Source organism: Grampus griseus, assembly GCF_964374135.1.
Source record: "Grampus griseus genome assembly, chromosome: 19".
In the NCBI taxonomy this organism is placed as follows: Eukaryota; Metazoa; Chordata; class Mammalia; order Artiodactyla; family Delphinidae; genus Grampus; species Grampus griseus.
In genome coordinates this window covers 38,962,415-38,989,652 of record NC_139013.1, presented here as the reverse complement: position 1 = coordinate 38,989,652, position 27,238 = coordinate 38,962,415, and the positions used below count along the sequence as shown (strand labels likewise).

At 52.9% G+C, this 27,238-nt stretch overlaps 1 protein-coding gene across 1 annotated transcript; it reads right to left on the bottom strand.

The window, feature by feature from the left end:
• Nucleotides 1-701: 701 nt before the first annotated feature.
• Nucleotides 702-27,238, bottom strand: BEAN1 (brain expressed associated with NEDD4 1; the record flags this gene model as incomplete). Its single annotated transcript, XM_082677915.1, is given in 6 exon segments — nucleotides 702-1,044; nucleotides 2,054-2,204; nucleotides 6,962-7,225; nucleotides 22,085-22,103; nucleotides 22,105-22,209; nucleotides 27,215-27,238. Coding segments are annotated over 6 exon segments (906 nt in total).

Below are 27,238 nucleotides of genomic sequence, written 5' to 3'. Positions count from 1 at the left end.
GCACTGGGCGAGGGATGGGCAAGGCGGGCTGCGAGGGTCTCCAGGTTGTGCCTGAGCCCCCAGACCCGGGTCCCTTACCCTATAAGTGGCAGGGTGTTGACGTTGTGGCTCTTCTGCCCTGGGGTTGGGAGAGGGGGACAGTGCGGAGCTGAGCCTCACTGAGGCCTGTCCTGCCAGCCGGGAGGGCCAGCTGCTCTGGGGTGGGGTTGGGGGAGGCAGCTACCTGGGACGGTTAAGCAGTTTTTGGAGGCAGAATCAGCGTTTGGGCACAGCCTGCCTGGTGCCGGCAGGGCAGACAGGCCGGTGGAGAGGGTGGGACGAGCCCTGGTCCCTTCTCCACCTCTCTTCTCCCTGCATTGGCTACAGAGGCATCACTGACAGGCTGGGGAGGAGACTGGGAGGTCGGGAGAGCTTCCTTTATAATGAAACCTTCGCAGATGGGATTGTATGTGTGTGTGTGGGGGGGGCTATGTGTGTGCACGTCTGCACACGTGTGGGGCGTCTGGATGTGTATGTGCACATGGGTGCATCAGTGTGTGCGTGTGTCCAAGTTGTGTGTACATGTGGGAGTGCCATGTGTGCACATCTGTGTGCGCTTCTGTGTGTGCGTGCGTGCGTGCGTGTGTGTGCGTGCGCGCCCCTGCGTGCCTGAAAGGTGTGGCCCAGCTCTGAGGGGCTGGCAGGACCGGCCGCTGGGTCCCTCACATAATCCTCTCTGGGCCTGAGGCTGGGGCCCGGGTTGGGGTGGGCGAGTCCTGGGAGCTCCTCGGCCCTGGTTCTGGTCTCGGCAGTGGCAGCAGGCCCGATGGGGGGGGACTGGCCCCACACACGGCCTCATAAGGTGGCAGGGTGTCCACGGAAATGGTGCGGAAGCCACTCTGGCCCTGTGGTCTCTGTGCCTGCTGGTGTTGGCCAGGGCTGCGGCCACTGCCCGCATCCAGGGCGCGGTCCAGCGCAGGGCAGGAGTCGGTCAGCGAGTAGGGGGGTGGGGCGTCTGTGGGGACGTACAGCTGAGTGGCCCCCGGCCCCACACACTCCTCGTAACTGCAAGAGAAGAGGCTCCCTCAGGGCCCTGTGCAAGCCGGCCTCAGTGGTGGGTGGCGGGGTCGCCCCCGAGGGCCGGGGGCCTAGCCGCAGCGCCAAGCTGCCCCGGCATGGACCAGGTCAGGCCTTTGTCACACTGACTCCGATGAAACCCCTCTACTCCCTGGGGAGGGGCACCCCAGAACCACCGAGACCTGGATTCTGGCCCTGACTCAGCCCCAGTGTTCCGTGTGAACGTGAGTGAGCGAGCCACCAAATTCAGGGTCTCAGATCGCTCAGAACTGTAGCCGCTGCTGCTGAGGCATCTGCAGGCTGGCCACCGAGCGTGGGTGGTGCTGGTGGGAGCAGCCTCGGGCTGCCAGACACTTCTGGGTCTCAACTCACCCCAAAGTGGCCCTTCCAGGGTTAGGAAGGTGTCCCTGGGGCCCATGGTTGCAGGGTGAAAAAGCACCCACCTGCAGGCAAAGTTCATACCTCCCAGTGCCCCTGGGGGCAGAGGGTAAAGGGTGATGGAGAGGATGGGGCTGTTTGTGGGGCCCAGGTGGTCTCCTGGCGGGGCAGTGATAGAGGCCCAGACTCCTCTTTTCATGTACAAACTGGTGGCGATATGCCTGAGGGTGGCTGGCAGGACAGGATAGGACTCAAAGGCTCCCCAGGGAAGAATCCCCCCCATGGGACAGGGCCACCTGCTGCCCACGAGTGCAGTCTGGACACAATGATGCCTATCCCAGTGGAGGTGATTTGGGCTCCGGGGGCGCAAACTAAGGGGTTGGGGCCTGGACCTTCCACCTCACCTCTTCACCCAGCCTGAAGGAGCTGAACGTTTCTTCGTTTTTCCTTTTCGAGTGTCTCTCAGGGACATCTGCTGAGTCACGCCCCGCCTTACAGGGACCAGCTTTGTCAGGAGGGTGAGGAGATGTTTTCTGCCTTTATGCCATCTGGGGTGTTGCTGTTTCCCATGGGGGCTGGAGATTCTTGCCCAGAGCCCTGCCCTCTCAGGCCTCCTTACCCCGGTGGAGAATCTGGGTACAGCTCTCGGAGCACCGTGGCATCCACGTCCCCATCAGAGCTGAGGTCCAAGGGTGGAGGCCAGTCCTCGGCAGGGCTGCAGGTGTAGCGTGTCCTGTGGCTCGAGCGGCTATACGTGTGCCTGTCGGACACTGCAGGGAACGGACATTCAGCCTGGGCCTCAGGCTGGTGCCAGGGAGGGTCCTCACATGTCTGCCTGAGGTCACTGAGATTCTGTTCTCTCCGACTCACCATCCTGCCCCTTACCAACCAGGGCTGCTTTCATTCCGTCAGCAACAGCCCCAGAATGTGAGCGCCAGTGCCCTGCTGGGCATGGGGGTCACAGGGAGCAGAGCTGGCCCTGCCCTGGTGGGGCTCCCAGGGTAGTGAGCAGCCTGTCCTGCGGACAGCCTGGTAGTGGGCAGCATGTCACAAGCTTTGATAGATGTTGTACTGGGGCTGTGGGAGCAGAGACGGGCCTGACCCAGCTTGGAGGTCAGGGAAGGCTTCCTGGGGGGAAGGGCTCCCAGAGCTGAATCTTGCCTAGAAATCAGCCAGGGGAAGAGGGGCAGGCCTGGCAGAGGGAACAGAACAGCTTGAGCCAAGAGGGGGAGTTGTGAAGGAAGACTGTAGTGTGAACGGGAAGCTTTGAGCTGTGGAGAAGGGCTGGGCACAAAAAATGGGGAGGAAGTGTCAGGGAATGAGGACAGCAGTGGTCTCTGGGGTCAGGCCTCCGTCCCTTTAGGTATCCCAGGGAGAAAAGGGGTTTCTCTGATGACTATATATACTACACTCTCTTCTGGTTTTTTTTGTTTGTTCTTGTTTTTGTTTTTATCACATAGTACATCAAAGGCTCTGAAATGTCCCACAGCTGAGAAACACATTTAACTGTGCTTGTGCAGCATTTGGCCACGGAATCTCATTTTCTGAGACCTAGTAACACTGCTTAGGAAATGCCGATGAAGTACAATCTTCTCATTCTACAGCTGGGGTTCAGAGAGGCTCAGTGTCTTGCTGGAGGCCACACAGCAAATTATTGGTTGGGCCGAGGGTGGCTGGATGTCCCAGCTCCTCTGCCTCCCAGTTTCTGACAGGTCTGGTAGAGGGGTGGGCCGAGAGGGGGTGCGGACAGGGGAACTGCAAAGATAACTGGTTGAGACATGAGGTCTCCTCACCTCCAACGGGCTCCCAGGTGGCTCAGAGGGCAGGGCATAACATCAGGGGCGGGGCTTGTCTGTCTGGGGTGGGGCTCATGACCTTTCTTTGAGGTCAGCAGCACTGTTGCAGTTGCCCTTTCCATTCTACAGCCAGAGGCTCAGGGTCGCATTGCTGGTAGAATGTGGAGCTGGAATTCATGCATAGTCTGTAGACCCCAAAGATTGCTCTTTCTACGCCCCAAATCTCTTTTTCTCACGTCGATACAACAATGAATGGAAAAAATCTGGATATGAAACACTATTTGCAGGTGCAGTCCCAGGGTTATCTATGGACCTCGAGAAAGCTCTCGGAAGAAAATATTCCAAACATAGTAACAGCGGCTCTGTCTGGAGGACAGGATCAGAACCCTTATTTTCTTCTTTATATTTTCTGTATTTTAAAGGTTTTCCACAGTGAACACATATTACTTTTCTACTAGGAAAAAGGAACCCAATAACATATGCTGTAAGAAGGAGCTGAAATGAGATTTGTTTCCTTTTAGGGCACCAGCTGAAGGATGAGAATTTTGGGAAGAAATTGGGGAAGAAACTCAGGAGAGAGGAAGACATGAAATAAGTGCGTGAGGACAGAAGTGGAACCGAGGCCACTGGGCTCTGGTGCCAGGATCCCGTCCCTGCCAGCGTTGCTGCGGGGAGGGTCCCACTCACAGTGCCAGTGGCGGGGGGCGCTATGGCTGTCCAGACCTTGGGAAGGTAAGGCTATTTCCTGGTGGGCAGGTCTGAGAGCTGACCGGGCCGAACGACTCTGCTGTTCACCTCTCTCCCTGGGTTGCTTTTCTTGGGCCCCCCAGAGGCTGAGCGTCTCAGGGAGACTGAGGCTTCCCTGAGGCACTCACCTAGTCCAGACCCCAATCCTGAGATGACCCAGGTCAATCCCAGACATCCAGCTGGGTGGAGGTCCTGAGGAACAGCTGGAAAGAACACCCTCCCCCCACACACACCCTGTTTGAACTCCCCAAATTCCTTTCTTATCTCCTTTCCTTTCCTGTCTTCAACATCAGCACAGACCCAAATGGTCCAGGGAGGCCCAAATCTCCCTCTTCCCTTATTTACCCAAGTTAAGATATACTTCGGTTCATTATTCAGCCCAAATCCGAGGTTAACAACTTTGACAGGCCCGGGAGAGGGGGGAGGAGGAATTTGCATCCATGAGCACCTCTGTGCTCTAGCCCCACGATCTCATTCACCCTCAACAATTTGTGGGAGGGGGAAAGTGGCTACTCCCTTCCCTCAGATGACGAATCGGATATAAAGCCGCTTGCTCTAAAGCCCAGGCAAGTGAAAGGGGACCAGATCTGTCTCCTAAAGCTCAAGGTATTTCTATCTTATGGAAGGAGAATTTCCCTTCCTCCCTCCCTCCCTCCCTCCCTCCCTCCCTCCCTTCCTTCCTTCCTTCCTTCCTCCCTCCCTCCCTCCCTCCCTCCCTCCCTCCCTCCCTTCCTTCCTTCCTTCCTTCCTCCCTTCCTCCCTTCCTCCCTTCCTCCCTTCCTCCCTTCCTCCCTTCCTTCCTCGGTCTTTCTGTCTGTCTCACTCACTCACTCCTTCATTCATTCTCAAACATTCGTTGGCTCCTCTCTGCACCTGACCAGCCTACAGAAGGGCCCTGTGGGCAGACAGAGGAGGACCGACTTTGTCCTGAGGGCAGTGGGGAGCCACTGAGTAGTGTTGAGTGGAGTCACAATTCAGTCATGTTGGCTGTCTTGTGGAGAATGCCTTGGAGGTGCCAGGCCGGTGGCTGGCAGGTGTGGAGGTTGCAGCATTAGTGAAGTGGCCCTGGAGTAGGTATTCTCGGGGTGGTAGGGAGAGATCATGAAAGTAGTTAACATTTACTGAGCACTTACTCATAAGCCAGGTACTGTGCTAATTTAGTCCTGACAATAACTTTTTGGGGTGGGTCCCCGTGTACCCATTGTACAGATGACTCACAGAGGTTAAGCAACTTTCCTGAGGTTGTGCAGTAGAAGCGGAAGATTAAGGCTGTTTTGTACCCCCTGGGTCTGAGGTGCCTCTGAGACTTCAGGGGCCGGTGTCTCGGGGACGTCTGGGTGAGGGTGGTGGGTGGTGCCTGGAGCTGTCAGGTGGATGAGATGGGCATGGGTACAGATGGGGTGGGTACAGAGAGAGGACCCAGGGCCCAGGGTTGGGCTCTGAGGGACCTTAATATTCCTCTCCTCAGAGAATAGGCATCCACCAGGAAGTCTGAGAAGGAGCGGCCAGAGCGGTGGGAGGGAGCCCGGGAGGGGCTGAGTCACTGGAGCGGGGGGAGGGCATCTGAAGGACAGAGGGTCCCCAGGGCCAGTAGGGTGGTGTTTGTCGGTGCTCTGCTGCTTTCAGGTCCCCTCTTCCCTGGCTTCTTTCCAAGGTTCCTTGCAGCCCCTGTGCACCCCCGGAAGGCTAGAAGGTGGTGTAGGGGCATCAGCACCTCCAGGCTCCCTGCTGAGGCCCCAAGGAGGTGCCAAAGCCAGAGCTGAGAACAGAAGTGGGCAGAGAGGCGGGAGCCCCACAGAGGGGTCTCCACGGTAACAGGGCTGCAGGGCTGCTGTGAGTCATTGGAGCGGGGGCTGGGTAAGGAAAGGCTTGACCCCAGACTTGGCCTGGCTGTGGCCTGCTGTCACCCCACCTGCTCTGATGTCAGGGACAGGGCCTTGCTCATGTGGCACAGGCCCTGTGGCTCCACCACAGAGTCAGGATGGACTAGCCTGCCCCTAGGTCCGTCTCTCTCCTCAAGGCCAAGGTTGACCTCTCAACCTTAATGTAGGGAACCCCTGTGGGCATCTCTCCTAGGCTCTAAGTACGAGGCGCAGGCTCGGGGGCACTCAGGCCATTCAGCAAGTCCCTCCAGCTTCCCAGTCTTTAAAATGGGCTAACACAGCTCTTGCTGTGAGGATGAAATGAAGTGGTTCCTTCCCTTGCCTGCGGAGTACTTCTTCTGGGCCAGGTCCTGTTCTGGGCTGTGAGCTCGACTCTCGGGGAGCTACATGCAGCTCCTGCTTTCACCGATGTAACACAGCCATCCTGTGTCGGGGTACTGATGGCAGTGTGGGTACGATGCTAAGGAAGTACAGGGAATGGGGGTCAACTCTGCCTGGGGGGGTGGTTGAGGAGGGGCCAGAGAAACTTGCAAAAGGAGGTGGTATTTGAGCCAGGTCTGGCAGGACAAGTAGGCTTTTGTCAGGTGGGGAAGTATGGGGAATGGCATTCTGGGCACGGGGAAGAGCATATGCAAAGGTGCAGAGGCAGAAAGCAGCATGGAAGAGGTGCCTGGGGAGGGGCAGGAGTGGAGAGCACGGGTCCAGTTATCTGAGGTGGGCGTGCTGGCCGTCCTGCGGTGGGGGGAGGTCGAGGGTGGTACCTGGGCTCCTGGTTGGGGGTAGGCCTGCTCTGAGCAGGAGCCCTGTACTCTCCGGGGGTCAGGCTGGTGATACAAGGGTAGGAACAGGCAGGCCTGGTCTCACAGTGGCCAGGGGGAGGGAGCACCACACCCTCCCTTTGACCTTCAGCCTCACCCTTGGCAGACAACTGGGCTTCTTATGCCCCTGAGACATGGTGAGGGCCTCTGAGCTCTTCCTGATTACTCATGACCTGGAGGATGCCTCCTCTGACCACCCTGCGCCACCCATGGCAGAGCCACCACCTCCCTGATGCCTCCTGGGCTACAGGGGCCCCAGGGCCCGGGGTGGGCGGCAGCTCACCGTAGCCGTGCTCGTACTCTCGGTGGCGGCGGCGGCGGCGGCGATGGTGGTGGTGGTGGTGGCGGCGATGGCGGTGGCGGTGCCGCTGGAGCCGGGCTTGCCTGTCCCTGCGGATGCTGCCCACGATGATGGTGATGCAGGAGAGGATGATGACCACGCCTATGACTGCGCTTGCTACCAGCACAGGAGACACGAGCAGATGGCTGTGCTCTGAGCTCTCTGAGAACGTTGGGTAGAAGTAGCTGGTGCGGTTGTATCGAGCTACTGTGGACAGAGAGAGAGAGGACGCTGAGCCGGGGCACGGACCCTGCCCCACACCTTCCTCCTCCCTCCCTGCTGCCCTGTGAGTTATTCATCCCTAAATAAGTGGAGGAGATTCAGGCGCTGCTCCCCTCCTCCCCGCAGGAGCCTCTGCTAGTGAGGGCTGACCTCCTCTCGCCTCTCCTCTGAAGCCTCTGGCCTAGGAGCTCAACCAACTCACAGAAAGGAAAAAGGAAGCTCAGAGAGGGCAGTGGACTTGCTCAAGGTCACACAGCAAATTAGCGGCAGAGCTGAGGCTTGAACCCACTGAACCTGACTCAGTGCTAGACAAGGACTCTATTCCACCAAGACATGAGGTTGGAAGGTCAGCATGACTTTACCAAAGACTTGGGAAGGCATGAGGGATACACGGGGGTCAGAGTATGAGGACCAGATGTGCTGGCCTCCAACACTGGCCTCCTGCCTCAGGGGCGAAACCTACCGAGGGGACTCCAGGGAAATCAGGCAGGCCTGGGGTTAAGAGCACTAACTGACCCAGACATGACAGTGGGTTGGATCAGATCAGGGAAGGCTTCCCAGAGGAGGTGAAGCTAGGAGGTATTCCAGGCAGGGGAAGAACAAGGGTAAAGGTGCAGAGAGGTGGGAAGGGGCTTCTAGGAAGGGGTGTGTATGGTGGGTCCCTGAGAACCCTACTAAAGGAAGCTTCTGGGGCCCACGATGGCTTTGTCCTCCCATAAGATAAGATGATGGAGCCCTGGGGGCTGGGGTCCCAGGGAAGGGTGGGAATCAGCCAGGACCATCCATGGGCACTCGCTGCCTCGCTCAGGGAGAGCCAGCACCACATTAGGGAGCGTCAGTGACTGCCCCTTAATTCCCTCCCGCTCAGCTGGGCAGGGATGTGGTTTTCCCCTTTTATAGACGTGTGGACTGACGCTCGGCTCCAGCCCGCGGTCACTCAGTCACTCTGTGGTTGAGCCAAGTGAGAACTCAGGCCCAAGCTTCAAAGTCCCGAGCTCACTCTCCACTGTTCCCTGCCCCAGGCGTGAGCCCTTCCTGAGGGTGCAGGTCCCATCTCTGGACAGCCGTACGGAGCCAGCTTCAGATACTCAGCGAGCCACAGGGCAAGCTTTCCTGGGCCCTGTTCTGAAAGCGGTCCCCCTGTCTGTCCTCCCAGAGCCTGTGTCCCAGTCCCTGTTCTGCACTTGTCGCATATGATTATGCACGGTTTCCAGGGCTTGTGTCTGATCGCTTTCTGTGTCCTCAAGCTCAGCACTGGGCCTGCGCTCACCAAAGGTGCCCAAGCCACGTACTGAGTGAGTGGCTGCAGCCTTGAGACCAGATGGGGAAGTGGCAGGGAGGCCCTGAGCTGCCTCCGGGGAATGAGGTCTCTGTCTTGAGTGGTAATCAAGCGGAGTGTGGATGGTTACCTCCCTGGGTAGTTGTAGGAGGGCTTTGTTCCCAGGTGAGGGCATGGACTTATGCAAATCAGAAGGTAGAAACTCAGCTGTGGCCTCCTGTACCTTCCCATCCCTTCCCAGCACCGTCTCCAGAAGCCTCTCCCACACTCAGCCCATGTCAGGGACAGGTAGGTGAAGCATGAACTTGGGGCCTTTGCCTGAGCTATGAACACGCCCGCCAGCAGTTCCGGCCCATGCTGGTGGCTCCTGCAGCCTACTGACCTTCATTAGGAGGGGCTGGCCTCGAGGCCCTACTGCCTGGGCCAGAATGTCATCCTAGCCTGAGAGCCAAGCCTTTGCTCGCTGAAGTTCATTGGAAGCTGCTCCCCTGCAGGTGCCTTCCCTGGGGAGAGGGAGCTGCCCTTGGGCTTTGGCTGAGTGTGCGTGCTCCCTGGCCCTCTAACATGAAAATGCCAGCATAAGCAGATTTCTGGGATTCTTTGAGGGCCAAACACAGACCACTGTTTTGAGAGCCCCCACTATGTGTAGGTTCTGTGCTGAGAGCTCACTTCATCCCTGAAGCTATGTTCTCCCCATTTTATAGGTGAGAATACTGAGGCTCAAAGGTATTAAGTAACCCACCACAATCATATATAGCCAGTATATGGCTAACTCAGAGTCATTCTCTTCCTGTTTGGCCCAGGAGGCAGCCGCAGCATCCTTTTCAACATAGTACTTCACACAGTGATTACCCTGGTCAGGAGACAAGCTTTTGGCCACCACTCATCTAGTCCGCCGTGCTTTCACTCCTGAGCCAATGACCGGGCTTTGGCTTGGACTAGAGCTGAGCCAGTGATCATTCTGCTACCGTATTCTCTCTGATAAAGTACAAGCCAGCTGGCCATCCTACCAATGTCACCCTCTTCCTCTCACCTTTGAAGCCAATGGCAGGGCTTGGGAATGTCAGAGACAGCAGCCCTCCTTGGGGACGGTAGGAGTGTATGGGGTCCACACTGCTCTCAACTGTCCTGTTCAGTCTGTTCCAGCTGCTGCGATGGTTTGGGATGTACTGGTCACCCCACGGTCCAAGGCAGATGTGCTACCAGAAAGCTGGCCATGGCAAGGCTGGAGGTGCCCAGAATGAGAACCTAGGGTTGGATTTGTGTGTGCATGCCTGCCCTGCTCAGCATGCAGAAACTGCTGCGGAGGTGCCAGTCCCATGGGGTCACCCTGAAGACGCCTCTCCCTCTCCCTGCCTCAGCAGCAAATGAGAACCTCGCCCTTGTGGCAGTGCCAGGCTCATCACCAGCCAGGTGTGGAGATGGCAACACCCATGCCTGCAGATGGAGCCAGTTGGCGCAGGCGTCCGCCTGCATGTCCAGGGGGAAGTTAATCTTCCAGTCCCTGCGACCGGCGGAGGTAGGTGCTGCTTTAAATTATGAGGCAAACTTCCAATTTCCAAATTCAGGGTCCACTTCATCAACAAGATAAAAATGACTGCAGAGAAACAACATGATGCTAGCCCCCTTTCCCACCGCTCTGCCTCGCTCTCCCCCTGCACCAGCTGTGGAAAGGACAGAGGGTAAGGCAAGCTTTGCCCCTATCCTAGACTTTCTTCCCAAGCAGCTTCTACAAAGGTGCTGATGATCAAGAGGAAATTGTACCTCAAGATACTAGGTCATCCCTGAGATGCGGCCCTCCCTCCACATACAGCATGAGTAGCTATCATCTCCTGGACACCTACTGTGTGTCATTCACCATGCTTGGTACTTTTCATGCACTGTGTTATTTAATTCTTATGATGGTCCATGATGGGATCTCCAGTTAACAGGTGGAGAAACTGGGCTTCAGACAGGTTATTTGTCCAATGTCACTCAGCCCACAGAGGGACCCGGGTCAGTGGGCAGCAAAAGCCCCATGCTGTTAGCCAAGATGCTACTCTGTGGCTACCAGGCACTGTGCACTGGCGCTCATGTTTCTGGGATCTTGCTAAAGTAAAATTTTTCTCTCCCTAAAACGGTGCTTTGCTTTTTCTGGGCCACCTTAACATGTAGTCAAAGTAGGCCATGACGTACGTCTTATTCAGGGTGAAGGTATATCATCAGCTGAAAGAACACTGCTGAGTTTTGAAGGGCTGGCAGGGCCCCGCCATGAAGGTCAAATCAAGAGACTGTCTTTTATCTCAAGGGTAGAGAGGAGACACGAAGGGGCGCGGTCACAGTGTTTTAAGAGCGCCCTCTGGCCGCAGAACTGGACGCAGGGTGGGGGGGCACCAGCGAGTAGGCTGCTGTGAGGGTCCATGTGAGCGTGGAGGGTGTAGCAGGGAGCGTGGAGGGTGGAGGTTGGAGCGTGGAGGGTGGAGCAGGGAGCGTGGAGGGTGGAGCGTGGAGCGAGGAGGGTGGAGCAGGGAGGGTGGAGCGTGGAGGGTGGAGCGTGGAGGGTGGAGGGTGGAGCGAGGAGGGTGGAGCGTGGAGGGTGGAGCAGGGAGCGTGGAGGGTGGAGCGTGGAGGGTGGAGCGTGGAGCGTGGAGGGTGGAGCAGGGAGTGTGGAGGGTGGAGCGAGGAGCGTGGAGGGTGGAGCGAGGAACGTGGAGGGTGGAGCGTGGAGGGTGGAGCGAGGAGGGTGGAGGGTGGAGCGAGGAGCGTGGAGGGTGGGGCGAGGAGCGTGGAGGGTGGAGCAGGGAGCGTGAAGGGTGGAGTAGGGAGCGTGGAGGGTGGAGCGTGGGGCGTGGAGGGTGGAGCGTGGAGCGTGGAGGGTGGAGCAGGGAGCGTGGAGGGTGGAGCAGAGAGCGTGGAAGGTGGAGCGTGGAGGGTGGAGCAGGGAGCGTGGAGGGTGGAGCGTGGAACGTGGAGGGTGGAGCAGGGAGCGTGGAGGGTGGAGCGTGGAACGTGGAGGGTGGAGCAGGGAGCGTGGAGGGTGGAGCAGAGAGCGTGGAAGGTGGAGCGTGGAGGGTGGAGCAGGGAGCGTGGAGGGTGGAGCGTGGCGCGTGGAGGGTGGAGTGAGGAGCGTGGAGGCTGGGGCGAGGGGCGCGGAGGGTGGAGCAGGGAGCGTGGAGGGTGGAGCAGGGAGCGTGGGGGGTGGAGCGAGGAGCGTGGAGCGTGGAGGGTGGAGCGTGGAGGGTGGAGAGTGGAGCGTGGAGGGTGGAGCGTGGAGGGTGGAGCAGGGAGCGTGGAGGGTGGAGCAGGGAGCGTGGAGGGTGGAGCGTGAAGGGTGGAACGTGGAGCGTGGAGGGTGGAGCAGGGAGCGTGGAGCGAGGAGGGTGGAGCGAGGAGGGTGGAGCGTGGAGCGTGGAGGGTGGAGCAGGGAGCGTGGAGGGTGGAGCGTGGAGGGTGGAGCAGGGAGCGTGGAGCGTGGAGGGTGGAGCGAGGAGGGTGGAGCGTGGAGCGTGGAGGGTGGAGCAGGGAGCGTGGAGGGTGGAGCGTGAAGGGTGGAACGTGGAGCGTGGGGGGTGGAGCGAGGAGGGTGGAGGGCGGAGCGTGGAGCGTGGGGGAAGCCCGCAAGCCCGCACTTGGAGCGTGGAGCCGGGCTCAGCTGAACGCCTTTGATGGCAGCTGCTCCTGAGGAGAGTTCCTCCACCTTGCCAAGCTGACGTCCTTTGAGCAGGCCTCAGCGACAACCCCGGTGCTCTCCCCACTCTGTAGATGGGGTCCCAAGGTCCCCTTCGGGGCTGGGATGGTGCCTGTATCCGTGGGCCTCCGCTGTGCCAGGCAGAAGCCAGCTCTCGCGCCTCCAGACCTCTGCTCCAGGCTGGGACTGGGAACCACAGGTGGGTCAGAGGCCCTGCATGACCGCGGCCTGGGTGTGGGGCCGGGTCTGGCGCTTGCCCCCTCTGTGTGCGGAACCGTCGTCACCCGCATTTATAGGACACTGAGTCTTGGTGAGCTGAAGTTTGCCCACCTAGTTTTGTGGCAGAGCTGGGATTTGAACCCAGGTGTGTCTGATAATCCATGCACTAGGGCCCAGAGCAGGGGAAGAGAGTTGGGTGCGGTGGAGGTGGAGGCAGGAGAACGGGGCTCCGTTCCTGGTTCTACCACTCACTCGCTGTAGAGTGGGTTTGTCCTCTGCCCACTCTGGACCTGGTCGCTCTCCGCCTGAAAGACGCTTAAAGACGCTGATTCTTGAGCCGTTTTAACTGCAGGGTGGGTGAAGGGGTCTGAAAGGGTGGGGAGGAGGTGGGAGCCAGGTGAACACAATGGGCGAGGAGATGAGATCCAGGCTTGCGTCGGGGGATGGGGTCAGGGCTGGCTGCAGGCTGGGAAACAGTGGGGAACGTGCAGGGCAGGGAAGCTGAAGCAGACCATCACTACTGACTCCTTGCTGAGTGTAGTGTGTGGGCAGCTGCGCAGTCACTCTGTCTGGGTTCAGGCAAGTGCTCTTTGCAGGCTGAAGCCACCTGGGAGCATTGACAAAGAAAGGGCACCAACAGTGGAGGTGCTGAGCCAGCATCTTTAGGCCTCCAGACCTGCCCACACCTTCGGAGACGCTGGCTAGAGGGAGAAGGGGGGGCCAAGGACTGAGATCTGACTGATGGTTCCTGTCACCAAAAATTCTGAAGACATTTGTCATAGGTCCACTTGCCTGGCAAGTCTGGCCTCAGTAGTTCATCTCTTTCTCCACTGCTGAAGCCACTAGGGTGAGGCCTTGAGGTCATTGGAGGGAATCTGGGGAACAGGATTCAGGCACCGTCTTCCCTCTGCTCACCAAAGGCTGGTCTCAGCCTCCCGGCAGGGATTGGGACAGGGGACGTGGCAGGGCAGGCTCACTTGCTTGGGCACTTCTGAGTCCCTTCCCCTTCTGTTTTGGGCAGCCTCTTAGCCCACTTGGTGATATCACCTCGTTACCAGGAGACTGTGATGGAGAGAGAGTACTGGGAACAGGTCAGGGACATATCCACACAGAGGGGCTGGGTCTCGAAGGATGAACCAGCAGAGCAAGATCAGGGGAGGGAGGAAGGGGCCTGAGCGGGAGTACAGAGGGTAAGGTCCCAACAGAGCTCAGGAAAGGAGGAGGTGCTCCTGGGGTGAGGCTGTGGGATGTCCCCTGAACATTGGGATATGGGGATGAGGAAGAGGCTGCTTGGCGTTCAGTATTCTTACAATGGGACGTAGCTCTAGAAGAGGTCAGCTAATGGTATGTCAAGGCCCTGACACGTTTTACTTGGCCATTTGTGGCATTACAGGTGGGGCAGGTTATAGTGAAAACGAGGATTGGAATGTGAAGTCATCCACCTATTAATCAGTCCTCCATAAATTCACTCACCCTCCTAATGTATTTATCTACCTAGGCGTCTATTCAGGATCCACTCGATCAGCCATGCATCCATCCATATATTCAACCATTCGTCCATCTACCCACCCATCCATCCACTCACCAATACTCACTAAGTGCTTATTCTGTGCCTGGACACATGCTAGGCACTAGGAACATGTATATGAATCCACTAAAATGAACCTCTCAAACCGTGGAAAGCAAGAGTTCCCACACAGGTGCCCCAGTGCTGAGAGGGAAAGTCTTGGTACACCATGGAGTTCTCTGCTCTCACGTCATGCATAGTAGCTCTCTTTCCCTCTGTTTTACACATCAGAGTTAATAGGAGAGTGCTCCATTGCCAAGTGGAAGATTTTCAGCCACTGCATTAAAATATAACTGGAAAAATATAAGTGACCACCCACAGGCCTTTCATGATTCTATAAATATAAGATGAAAGTGATTTATTCCACTATTGAGATAGATTCTGCCACTTAAATAAACTCACCAAAATTAACTCGATTATAGCAATTCAATGTCAAACAGTGTCAACTGAGTATAATACGTCTTGTGATGATATAGGAAAACTGATTTGGGAACCTAGGCCTCATGTTCAATGAGGGGACCTAAGACAGCCTTTCTTCAAATAATAAGTAAAAAGCCCCACCGTATTCCTTTTCAGTTCGAAAAATGCAAGTCTTAGTAGCAGCTGACAGGAATTGTGTGATATTTACCCGGGCTGTCTTTTGATGATGACTCACGTTACCAGTGCCTTTGCTACTTCTGATTACCTATGTTTCAGTACTAGTGTCACTTTAGTGCTTGAATCCTATAAAGATTTTTGCAGTGGAAGTATAGTTCTTGGTTACCTAGTACACTTAGAAACAGGTCCTCATTCTGTTTTTATAATATGTTTTTTGCATTCTACTCTAAATCAAAGCCAGTGTTGAACAAAGAGATGATGCTGTGCGCGTTTCTCTCTTGTGTGTGTTTCATCAGCTCGCCTTCCCCATGGCTCTTGTAATAAGGCAGTGGTGTATAGCTGGGCCTTTCATTCTTGTGCATTTAAAAATAAATGTCACTGCAGGAGAAATGCTGGCTCTGCTAGGATTGAGCAGAAATTGATTTTGAAATGATAGTAAACGGTTGTTAAACCAGACACTGAACTTCACCCGCTATGGTGGTTACATTACTTAGTTTAGTGTTTCTAATGCTCAATGTAATTCCTATTTTAAAAGAATTTAAGGAACAACCCACAGGTTTCTGAATATACAAACTGAGAAATAACATACTCTCTGGGAATCTGATAGTCATGTTGTTTTAGATAACTGGATTTTACACTTGGTAGATACGCCAGTGCACTAATGTCACTCAGGTGTAATTGATCATCCTGTTCGCTCGCAAGGATGAGGAGAGCCACTGTGCCCCAGTGCTATGATTCTTATTGTTTAGACAGTGTTGGTGACATACTGTGCATGTGTAGTAGCCACGTGTACTATAACAGTACTTAAGCTATTGGGATCACTGTCAGTATTTTAGTGTTGGAGGTACTTTTTTATCTTGAAAAAAATGAGAGATTTTTAAAAAAGTTTAAATTGTTTCACGAGCAGTCCTTTAAGTTTCATTTAACCTAAAACCTGAAATTTCAGTAATAGACAAAAACCCTTTAACAAGGCTGCCGTCCAACTTAAAAGGTGCCCACCTTGGCTTTCACATTTGTAGAAATGTATTCTTTGAAGTGCAGCAATAGAATCCTCTGCTCCTAAGGAGTACAAGAGGGTGTCCCCTAACTGTGTGCTCCGTATCGTTTTATTTTCTGTAAATTTTGAAGTTAAATATGCATAAAGCAAATTATATACAAGAATAGATAGTCTATATATAAAAGTTTAAGAACATCTGTGCATCCAAAGACATGATTATAAGAGTCAAAAACCAGTCCACAAACAGGGAGAAGATTTTTGCAATAATATATCCAACACAGGACTGGTGGTCAGAATATATAAAGAACTCCTAGAAATCAGTAATAAAAAGACCCAATGAAAAAGTGGGCAAAAGGCTTAAACAATCACTTCACAAAAGAAGATATCCAAGGTGTTAAATACACTGTACTTAATCACCAGAGAAATTCAAATGAAACCACAAGGTAATATCTCTACTGTCTAGCCGAATTGCTAATGTGAAAAAATCCAGACAACGCCAAGCATTGGTGAGGATGTAGGGCAACTAGAGCTCTCATATATTGATGTTAGGAGTGTGGATTGGTACAGCCACTCTGGAAAACTGTTTAGCTCTATCTATTATCTAAATTCCACTCCTGGGCGGAATGAATTCTCCAACAGAAAAGCATCAGTATGTTCACCAAAAGTCACGTGCTAGAACAGTGCTGTCCAGTATGGTAGCCACTAGCCGCATGTAGCTACTTAAATTAATGAAAATTAAATTAAAATTCAGTTCCTCAAAATTGAAGGTGATTCAAAGAAATAGAAAGCTATCCCATGCTCCTAGATTGGAAGAATTAGTGTTATTAAAATGTCATACTATCCAAAGAAATCTATAGATTTAATGCAATCCCTATCAGAATACCCAGGACATTTTTCACAGAGCTAGAACAAATAATCCTAAAACTTATGCGGAGCCATAAAAGACCCCAAATTGCCACAGCAGTCCTGAGAAAAAAGAACAAAACTGGCAGATACACACACTACTATATCTAAGATAGATAACCAACAAGGACCTACTGTATAGCACAGGGAACTCTATTCAGTGCTCTGTGGTGACCTATATGAGAAAAGAATCTAAAAAAGAATGAATATATGTATAGATATATAATTGAATCACTTTGCTGTACACCTGAAACTAACACAACATTGTAAATCAACTACACTCCAATAAAATTAAATACAAACAAACAAAAAACCACCAAAAAACAAAGCTGGAGGTATAACCCTGCCAAATTCCAGACTATACTACAAAGTTACAGTAATAAAAAACAGCATGGTATTGGCACAAAAACAGACACATAGATCAATGGAACAGAAAAGAGAACCTGGAAATAAACCCACACACCTGTGGTTAATCAATCTATGACGAAAGGGGCAAGAATACACAATGGAGAAGAGACAGCGTCTTTAACAAGTGGTGCTGGGAAAACTGGACAGCCACATATAAAACAATGAGATTAGAACATTCCCTCACACTATATACTACAAAAATAAACTTTAAAAGGGTTTAAAGACCTAAATGTAAGACATGAAACCATAAAACTCTAGGAGAGAACATAGGCAGGACACTCTTTGACATAATTTGGAGCAATATTTCCTTGGATCAGTTTCCTAAGGCAAAAGACATAAAAACAAATTAAACAAATGGGACCTAATTAAACTTAAAAGCTTTTGTACAGCAAAAGAAACCATCAACAAATGAAAAGACAACCTACAGGATGGGAGAAAATATTGGAAAATGATGATACCAACAAGGGATTAATGTCCAAAATATACTAACAGCTCATACTGCTCAATATTAAAAAAAAATCCAGTCAAAAAATGGGCAGAAGACTTGAATAGACGTTTTTTCCAAAGAAGACATAGAAATGGCTAACAGGCACAAGAAAAGATGCCCAACATCACTAATTATTACAGAAATGCAAATCAAAACCACAATGAGGTATCACCTCACACCTGTCAGAATGGCTGTCATCAAAAGGACCACAAATAACAAATGTTGGAGAGGATGTGGAGAAAAGGGAACCCATGTACACTGTTCCTGGGAATGTAAGTTGGTGCAGTCACTATGGAAAACAGTATGATGTTCCTTAAAAAACTGAAAATAGAACTACCATATAATCCAGCAATTCCACTCCTGAGTATATATCTGGAAAAAATGAAAACACTAATTCAAAAAGATTTATGCACCCCAGTGTTCGTAGCAGCACTATTTATAATAGCCAAGACATGGAAGCAACCCAAGGTGCCCATCAACAGACAATTGGATTAAGAAGATGTGGTATATATATACAATGGAATATTACTCTGCCATAATAAGAATGAAATACTGCCATTTGTAACAATGTGGATGGACCTAGAGAATATTATGCTTAGCGAAATAAGTAAGACAGAGAAAGACAAATACTATATGATATCACTTATATGTATAATCTAAAAAATAAATGAATGTATATGCAAAATAGACTCACAGATATAGAAAACAAATGTGGTTATCAAAGGGGAGAAGGAAGGGGAGAGGGACAAATTAGGGATATGGGATTAACAGATACAAACTACTATACATAAAATAGATGAGCAACAAGGATATACTGTATGACACAAGGAATTATACTTATCTGGTAATAACCTATAATGCAAAAATACTGAATCACTATGCTGTACACCTGAAACTAATACAATATTGTAAATCAAGTATACTTAAACTAAAAAAATTCAGTTCCTCATTTGCACTAGCTACATTTCAAGGGCTCAATAGCTGCACATGGGTCATGGCTATCATATTGGGCAGTGAAGATACAGAACATTTTCATTGTTGCAGAAAGCTCTGTTGGACAGCACTCTACTAGAATGTTCACTATTCATAGCCCCAAACTGAAGACTACTCAGATGTCCATTAAAGTAGAATGGATAAGTTATTTGTGGTATATTGACACAATGAAATACTATACGGTGATGAGAATAAGTGATCTACAATTATATACAATACTGTGGTTGAATCTCACAGTGGAATGTTGATCAAAAGAAGCCAGAAACAAAAGAAAACATCCTGTATGATTCCAAATGTATAAAGGTCAAAAACAGGCAAAACTAATTTATGGCGACAGAAGTCAAGACAGTAGTTGACCTGGGCATGGGGTAGTGACTGGAAGAGCACACGGTAGATGTTCTGGGATGCAGCTTATGATGTGTTTCTTGATCTGAGTGTGCTTAGTTTGTGAAGATTCATTGAGTTGTACACTAACGATTTGTGCCCCTTCCTGCATGTATGTTTTATACAGTGGTGCGCTGGCAAACCAGCTTTCCAGGAAAAAAAAAAGAAAGAAAAATCCCTGATTTGTAGTGTTGGTTGCTAATTTCCATGGTGTAAATACTCCCATCATGATGGATTTCAGGCTGGCTACCAATGATTAAACGGGTCATGAATCTCCTGAATATTTAAGTATTCACTCTTGTGAGCTGGTATCTCTACTAAACAAACAAAAAACCAACCCCAGAGAATCCCCAGAAAAGGAATTCCTCAGTTCAGTTCTCACTCCTAACTTTCACAGGTCCTCCTGGAGTCTTGGGGACCAGAGGGGAAGGACTGAGTAGGCAGGAGGGAAAGGGTTTGCTAGTCTGACTGTCCACTGCCTCCATGTTAGACTGAGGGGGGACTATGTTCTAACAACCTTTGTCCTTTTAAAGACTGGCTTGGTAAGCCAGTCCTGGTATTACCATGCCCTCAGTATGATTGGCTTAGGGGTGGACATGTGACTAAATTCTGGCCAATAAGACATGAGGGTGGTGTGCTGGGGAACTTCTGGGAAAAGTTGTGTCACTGCCTGGGTTGATGGGGCCATCTTTTTTTTTTTTAATATTTATTTATTTGGCTGTGCTGGGTCTTAGTTGCGGCAGACAGGATCTTTGTTGCTGCATGCGGGATCTTTAGTTGTGGTATGTGAACTCTTAGTTGCTGCATGTAGGATCTAGTTCCCTGACCAGGGATTGAACCCAGATTCCCTGCATTGGGAGCGTGGAGTTTTAGCCACTGGACCACCAGGCAAGTCCCTGACGGGGATCATCTTGCAATGCAGAAAATGTTGGTGTAAGAAGATGGAAAGAACCTGGGTCCTTAATGATGTCCATCCTTGACCACTGAAATTGAGAACCCTAACGCTGTTCCGTCTCAGGACTTCCCTCCCTGTGTGGAAACAATAAATGTCTTTATTGTTAAAAAAACAAAAAGACGTGGCTTTTGTCACAGTTTCGCTTTCAAAAGAGGGCTGCTCTTTTTCTGCATCTTCACTGAGAACAGGGGAGCAGGCTCCATGTGGAAGGAGCACTTTATGTGGAGTCAGGCTGGGAGCATCAAAGTTTCAGCCACAAACACGCTGGGTGACCTGGTCCAGTCCCCAATCTGCATCTCAGTTTCTCCACCTCTGGTGTGGGGCAGTTGGGGCAGAGTCCCAGGGTAGGTCCTAAAGGGTCAGCAAAGGACCTCTTACATCCAATCGACAAGGTAGAGAGAACACATTTTCTTGCATTGTCCCGTTGTGTGCCTGTGATGGGATCCGGTGAACGGCTGGCATCTGGCTGGCCCCTGATTAGAGCCTGTCAGATGAAGGTGGCCAAGCATGCCATGCTGTGTTTCAACACTAGCCTGGGGCTGGCTGGGAAGGGAGAGGGAACACGTGATCTCCCCTTGGAACGGGCTTGGGAGGACCCTGCAGAGAAGACCGAGTGAGTTCTGCAGCTCTCGTTGTGGAATGCAAGAGCCAGAGGTGAAAGATAGAACAAACTCTTACTGAGCATCTATGTGCTCACCAAACTCTCAGTCATCCTGGAAACTGGGTCTCATAATCCCATTTCATAGCTGAATAAACGGAGGCTTGGATGATTTAAATACATTTGCTCCAATGGTTTTTTGAACCTGCGTCTTTCAGCTCTTGCTGTTTTTACTGTATTAGACTACATCCCCAGCCTTAGCCACATTCCTAGGGGAGAGAAACATCATCCAGTGGCTGAAGGCCCTGGCGGATGGGCAGAGGAAAGCTCTGGAATGACTCTCTCGAGCAAGGCCTGGAGGTCACCTATGGACACGTAGGTTGGGTGGGGTCAGGTGGGAAGAGGGAGCAGCCCTTAGAAGCTGATGGTTTGGGGGCTAATGGAGGATACGGTTCTTAAATGCAGAGAGAAGCAAATAGAAGGAACTCTAGGAGGTGAAAATGTATCAAGCTCTCAGAGGGAGTAGTGTGGCCAGTGCCCTGGGCTTGGGCCTGGAAGCCCTGCTTTTGAAACCTGTCTCCTCCGTCGGTAGCCCCTGGGTCCATGGGGCATGTGACTTCTCTCTTGGGGCCTCTCTCTCCTGTCTGGGAAGTGTGCAGGCCTGCACACTTCTGTGGTGACATCACAGAGGAAGACCAGCCTTTCCTAATCACCCTGGGCACAGTTCCAGGTGCAGGATGGGTAGCCAATCTAGGGTAGCCCTTGGCAGAGAAATGGCAGTGTCCTTACACATCGCTGTTTGCAGGTCAGTCCTCTCCAGTGTACTTGACTTTGGGGTGCCGTGGGTGACAACTCTGGGGGTCATGCTTTCCTTGGCAAGATTTCTAGATACAGAAACCAACCCAAGACTCAGTCTCTAGATCCTTCCCTTTTCCACGCTCCCAGGGTTGTGGCAGAATAGGCCGGAGGGGGACAAGAGGGGGGCAAAGAGGCCAGTTAGTCCAGTTAGGACAGTGGTACAGGTGATGACGATGATGTCTTTGGTCCTGGGGCTTAGAGGTGGAAGTGGCAAGACGGGGTCAGATTTGAAAGTGAAACTGTTAGGATTTTCAGATTAATTGGTTTGGGGGTAGATGAGAAGGAGAGCAGTAAAAACTGAGAAAGTTTGGGGCTTGAGCACATGGAAGGACTGAGCTGCCATTTCCTGAGATGGGGAAGATGACGAGCAGCTTGGGTGGGGTCTTTGAGTCAAGATGTAAGGTTTTGACATGTTCTATCTGAGATAAGCTGTAGACACCCGAGTGGACATCGGAGTGGAGATATGGGGTGGACAGTTGTATATCTGAGTCTGGAGTTCAGGGAGAGTCTGGAGCTGGAGATGTAAATTTGGGGACCGTCAGTGTATGGAAGCTGCTCAGTACCATGAGGTGGATGAGGTCACCCAGGGAGCCCACTGCCAGGGGACGGGGAAGTGCAGAAACTCTGCCAGCAAGGAGTGCTCTGCAAAAGCTGGGGATACTGCTACTGTTATTAGTACTACATGAAGCACTCAAGCTGAGGTTGATGCCCTCTTGCCAAGGACTCTAATATAAAATGATCGTGCATTTAAAACTGAGCTTAGCTATCAGATGCTGAGCTCAACCAGAGAACTCTGAGGAGGGGCAGCCAGGATGTTTATGGGGTTGCAGAATGGACTCTCCATTCGAGGGGTGGAGGTGAAGGAGCAGACTTGACTCTACCCTTTCTGTCCAGCTGCAGATTATCCAAAATTGAGCCCTGGAAAGACTCACCGGGGGTGTATCCCTGACCCCCACCATTTTCCAGCTGTGTCACCTAGACTAGCTTCTTCACGTCCTTGAGCTTCAGTTTCCTCAGGCCTGAAATGGCCACACTGACCCCTCCTGTGCAGAGTCGCTTCTAGGAAGCAAGAAGGCCACATAAAGAAATGATCGTAAGGCCTTGTAAGCCCTTTATCTGTGGTACCTCATTTGATCCTCAGAGCAGCCCTCTTGAGGTGGACAGTCCTTTCAACTTCCAGTTTACAGATGAGGAAACTGAGGCTCAGAGAGACATGGCCAGCCGAAGTCACTCCTTCTGTTCCCTTGCCCGTTCCAAAATCAGACCTCAGCAAGGAATGGACAAAGGTTTCATCTCACAGGCTAATGATTATTGGGTAGTGCCTGCCTGTGTTCAGAGGGAGTCTGAGGTTGCATTCGGGCTTAGTGGGAAAGAGCACTGCAGTTGATTAGCAATGTCTGCTCTGGGCAGAGAAGTGGTAAATTGCAGAGTGTGCCCCATCATTTGCCCTCCTAGCTTTCAAGTCCTTCCTTCTGTTGACAGCGAAGTCTCTGCAGAGGCAACAGTTACAATGAGCAGAGCAGAAAACAGGAGTGTCCGGTCCAAACCCCGGATTCATCTCCAAAGTCCCCATCTCTCCTCATTTCCCGCATTCTGTTACCAAAGACTTGGGTCATATTAAGCTGTGTAGAGAGAGAGTGGTCAAAAGACAAGATTTTCAAGTTTCTTGAGCATCTCTCGGTGCCTGGCACCGAGCTAGATGCTCCTTGTGGTACACCACATCTGGGCATCAAACCGAAAGGCTATTATGACTATTTCCATTTTACAGATGAGCAAATTGAGGTTTCTAGACGTTAAGTAGCTTGCTCCAGATCACACAGCTGTTAGTGTCAGTGCCATGTTGCACTCGAACTCAGGCACTGTCTATCACATCACACCAACGCTGAGGGAGAGTCAAGCCCATCCAGAGACTTTTGCAGGCTGCGATTCCTTCCAGCCCTGTGGGCAGCCTGTGAGCTTAGCAGAGACAAGCCCCACCTGATTTCTCTGTGGCTCTCTTTCCTGCTTGGCTACAGGCTCAGTCTCCCCTGCGGCCCCGAAGCCCCTCCTCCCCCAGATCCGTCCGTTGAGGCCACCTCCACCTCACAGGGAGCTCTGTGGAGCTGCCATGTGCTGGTGGCGAAGAAGAGGTTGTGAAGCATCTGTTCTTGGAGCCTGGGTCCTGGGGGAATCCTGGGCTGCCCTGCCCAGCTGGGGCCAGATGGAGGAGGCTCCCACGCCTCCAGCCTCTCTGAGGAGCCAGGCTGGTCCTCCTCACTCAGTGCTTAGGGCTAGAAATGGCTCACAGGCCTGCACTTGGAGGGAGACGACCAGACTTCCCTCCTGCAACCTTGTGGCCAGAACCCTCAGGGCTTCCCCTCCCCTGTTCTTGCTGCCTCTCCCTGCCCTAGTCTTTTCATCTGCTTGACTGGGCAGAGGGGCATGGAGGTCTGCTGGGGCTGTCTCTGCGAGGGGCCGAGATGAGCTGAGATGCTCGGAAGGTAAGATGGGGCCGGGGATGTGGTAGGACCTGGGAGAAGTGGGCCCAGCCTGGTCTGCTTCATGGCTGCCCAGCTCCTGAGAGGCCAGTGGATGGTCCCACTTCACCCAGTGTCTGAATCTGTGGGTACTGGGCAGACGCCTGCCCATCGCCCTACTCCTCCCTGCCCTGGATCCACGTTCCCTGCTGACTCTCCCTGACCTCCTGAACTCTCACTCCTAGGAGGTGGGTCTTGCTTGGGAAACTCTAGGGCTTGTTTTTCCTTCTGGGGACTTTCCCTTTTGCCCTTCTCAGTCGGCAGGGTGTAGGGGGTGTGGAAACCTAAACAGGAACAAGCTGTGATTCCTGTCCTAAGTTTTCCAGGTTTTAATGGTCTTTGGCACCTTTGCATGTACTGAGCAAGATGGTTTTGTGAGCTAAGAAGGTTCAAGGATTCCCTGGTAGGTGTCTAAATTCACAGAGCGGGAAAGGAGGTGCTAAAAGAAGAGGGTGTGTGTTCACGGCAGGGCCCTCTTTGGACTTCCGGCTTCATCCCTCATTGCTCCGGGTCAGGTGTATGTGGATGTCTGGGGCCCTTGTGCATCCCTTCCAGAACCTGCGTGAAGGCCTCTGGTCTGCGAGCCCAGGAGGCCGCCCATAAGACATCTGCTTCACCTCGATTTGCTCACTTGTCTGGTTGTTCCATAAACATCTACTGAGGCAGCAACTTCCAGGTGGGGTCTGAGGAGGGGCCCGGATGGTGGGGGGAGTCAGAAGGGAGATCTGTTGACCCAGTTTGGAAACCCCGGGGTCTCCTTGGGCAGTTGGCAATGATGGGTGTGTTGGAGGAGAATTGACGGTCACTCCCAGATTTCTGGCCTGAAGAACTGAGTGGTGGTGATGGTGGTGGTGATGGTGGTATCCTAAACCAAGACAGCAAAATCAAGCAAGCCAGCGTGGAGGGGGAGACAAGGAGTTCAGTCTGGGACAGGCTGTATTTGAGCAGTGGAGACGGGGGCTGCCCAGGGGAGCCAGGCAGCAGAAGGCAGAAGGAATCAGAAGCTCAGGCAGAACTGGGCTGGGAGAGAGCCAGGAAGCTGCCGGCCTAGACGCTGCAGTTGAGAGCAGAGTGAGGATGAAATGGTCTGAAGTGTTTGGGGCGAGAAGGCCAGCAGGATTGGAGTCTTGGGGGACCCAGCATCCCAGGTCAGGTGCGGGAAGAATCCACCCACCTCCAGCACCAAAGGAGACCAGGAATGGATGGTCAGAGCCCAGGGAGCCAGAGGGGCTGGAGGAGGACCTGAGGGCTCAGAGTCAGGAACTCCTCAGTGGAGGAGTTACCTAGAAGACTGATGTGACCAACAGCGTCAGATGCAGCTGAGAACTGGAAACTCTGGGATGGACTTAGTGACACAGATGCTGATGTGGTGTTGGTGTGGGGTTGGAGGAGCCAGATTGAAGCAGACTAAGGGTGCTGAAAGGGGTGCTGTGAGCACTTTTTAAACAAGTGCAGAGAAAAGGTAAAGAGTCTGATTGGACAACATGAGGAGAAGAATCCGGCAGAGAAGGGGAGAGATGATGGAGGAAGGGGTGGGCCTGGACAACCCCAGGGAACCCAACTTGCCGTTGCCTGGGACACCCTTCTCCAATTGAAATCTGAATAGACCCCAACCTGTAGATGTTAGCAGAGCTGCTCTGGCTGAAGCAGTGGGTGGTGGGGCTCCTGGGTTCTGCCTGCCTGGGCTCTCCTCACCCTCCAAGGAGCCTCACAGTTGCCCTGAGCTCCTGGAACCCACTGGCCTCAGTCCCCTTCATTTTAGAGATGAGGACAGGCTGGCCAAAGCCACGGAGAGAATCTGGTGGCAGAGTCAGGAGCTTCAGCTTCTCCCCCTCCAGCACCTCATCCACAGTGTCTGACTGTGCATTTATTTATTCAACAAACATTGAGTGCCTACTGCATGCTCGGCGCTGGGCCTGTCGGTGTGCGGCAGGGCGGTGAGGGGGGGAGGGGAATCAGAGACGCGCAGGAACTGCTTCTGACCAGCCCAGCATACCCATGACCGTACCCTGGAGTCCTCAGGAGCTGGATGCACAAAGCCCTGTCCTGGGCTGTCGGCCCCTATTAGTGCAGATGGGCGGGGCTCCGAAGTGCCTGGCTTGAGCCCAGAAGGTTCTGGAAAGCCCTCCGCACTCAGCAGCCCCAGCCTTCTCCACTGCCGGCTGCTCCCAGGAGTGAGGGCACAGCCACCCTGACCCTCTGTGGGGCAGGTGTCCCTGGGCTCCGACCTGCTCCCCCTGTGGCTTTGCCACCTGATTATGCCACAGCAGCAGCCATGGTGACAACAGTAACAATAATTCATTGAGCTTGTCCTACCTATCAGAAAGCTTATCACTCTTGACCTGTGCCCTCCTCGGTACCCACGGCAGCCAGCAGCCAGGCTGGGCTCCCCCGCCCCCTGAACACCACTCTGCACAGTGAACCCATTGCCACCTTGTCCTCCCCGGCCCACCTGGGGATGATCGCTCCCAGATGGGGGGCCAGCTCTCCCCACCCCGGCTACAGCAGCCCTTTGATGTTCAAACAATTGACAGTTGGGATTTCGACTATATGCAAGAGAGGCCCCCAAACCCACGATTTGGGACACGTAACCAATGGCGCAAATTTGAACAGACACTGGTGAGCGGGCCGAAGGGAGATGACAAGTAGAGGGGGGCTAAGGTGGGGCCCTGAACTCACACAGACTCACAGTCCCGCCTCACCACGGAGAAGGGATGGGGAGGTTACGCACGTCCTCCCAAACTGCAGCAAATGATGGTGACTTGAGGGGGTTCAGGGGACATCATGGGAGGAAGCAGGTGGCTGCCAGGGGGAGAGGCGAAGGTGACTCTGGGGTAAGGGTGGCAGCATGAGTCGGTGAAGGCAGGGCTGATGACGACTAGGGGAGTGAGCCCTAGGGGCTGCGACCTTGAGCCCCGGGGTACACCTGGTTGTGTCCGTCGTCTAGACGCGTGGGCATCAGGGAGCCATGAGAAGAATGTTACGGGCAAAATCATCTATGGCTTCATTAGATGGAAATGAATTAGTAAATGAGGGGCTGTATGGCGGGGCTACTCCAGGAAGGGTTTTCTAGGACACTGAACTCCAAGGAGTGTGTTCTGTGGAGCACCCATCCCGTGAGACATTCCTTGTGGTCAACTAGATTTGGGAAGATCACTGGGCTTTCTCTTTCCTGTGGAGCCTCACAACACAGCACCATATTAAAGGCTCTGAAAAGTCCAGCAAAATCTACTTGACGTCTCACTCAGCGTTTCCAACACTCACTTGACCATGGAATTAAAAAAATAGTAACCCCATTAATATCCCTTGGAGGACCCCTGACCCACACTTTGGGAAGTGCTCATGCAGAGGGATTCGCAAAGTGAGATGTCTCTTGCAGATGTCAGGAGTCTTCTGTGTTGCCCTCCCCCCATCCGTCATATCACATCACACCCTGATCAGACCCCTGGAGCTCTCTGGCCAAACATCCTAGAGACAATTTCTGCAGTCCTGACTCTGCCCTCACCTGGCCCTGGTCCATGGGAAGATGTGGGGAGGAGACTTACAGGGGCAGGGGCGTTTGAAGGACAT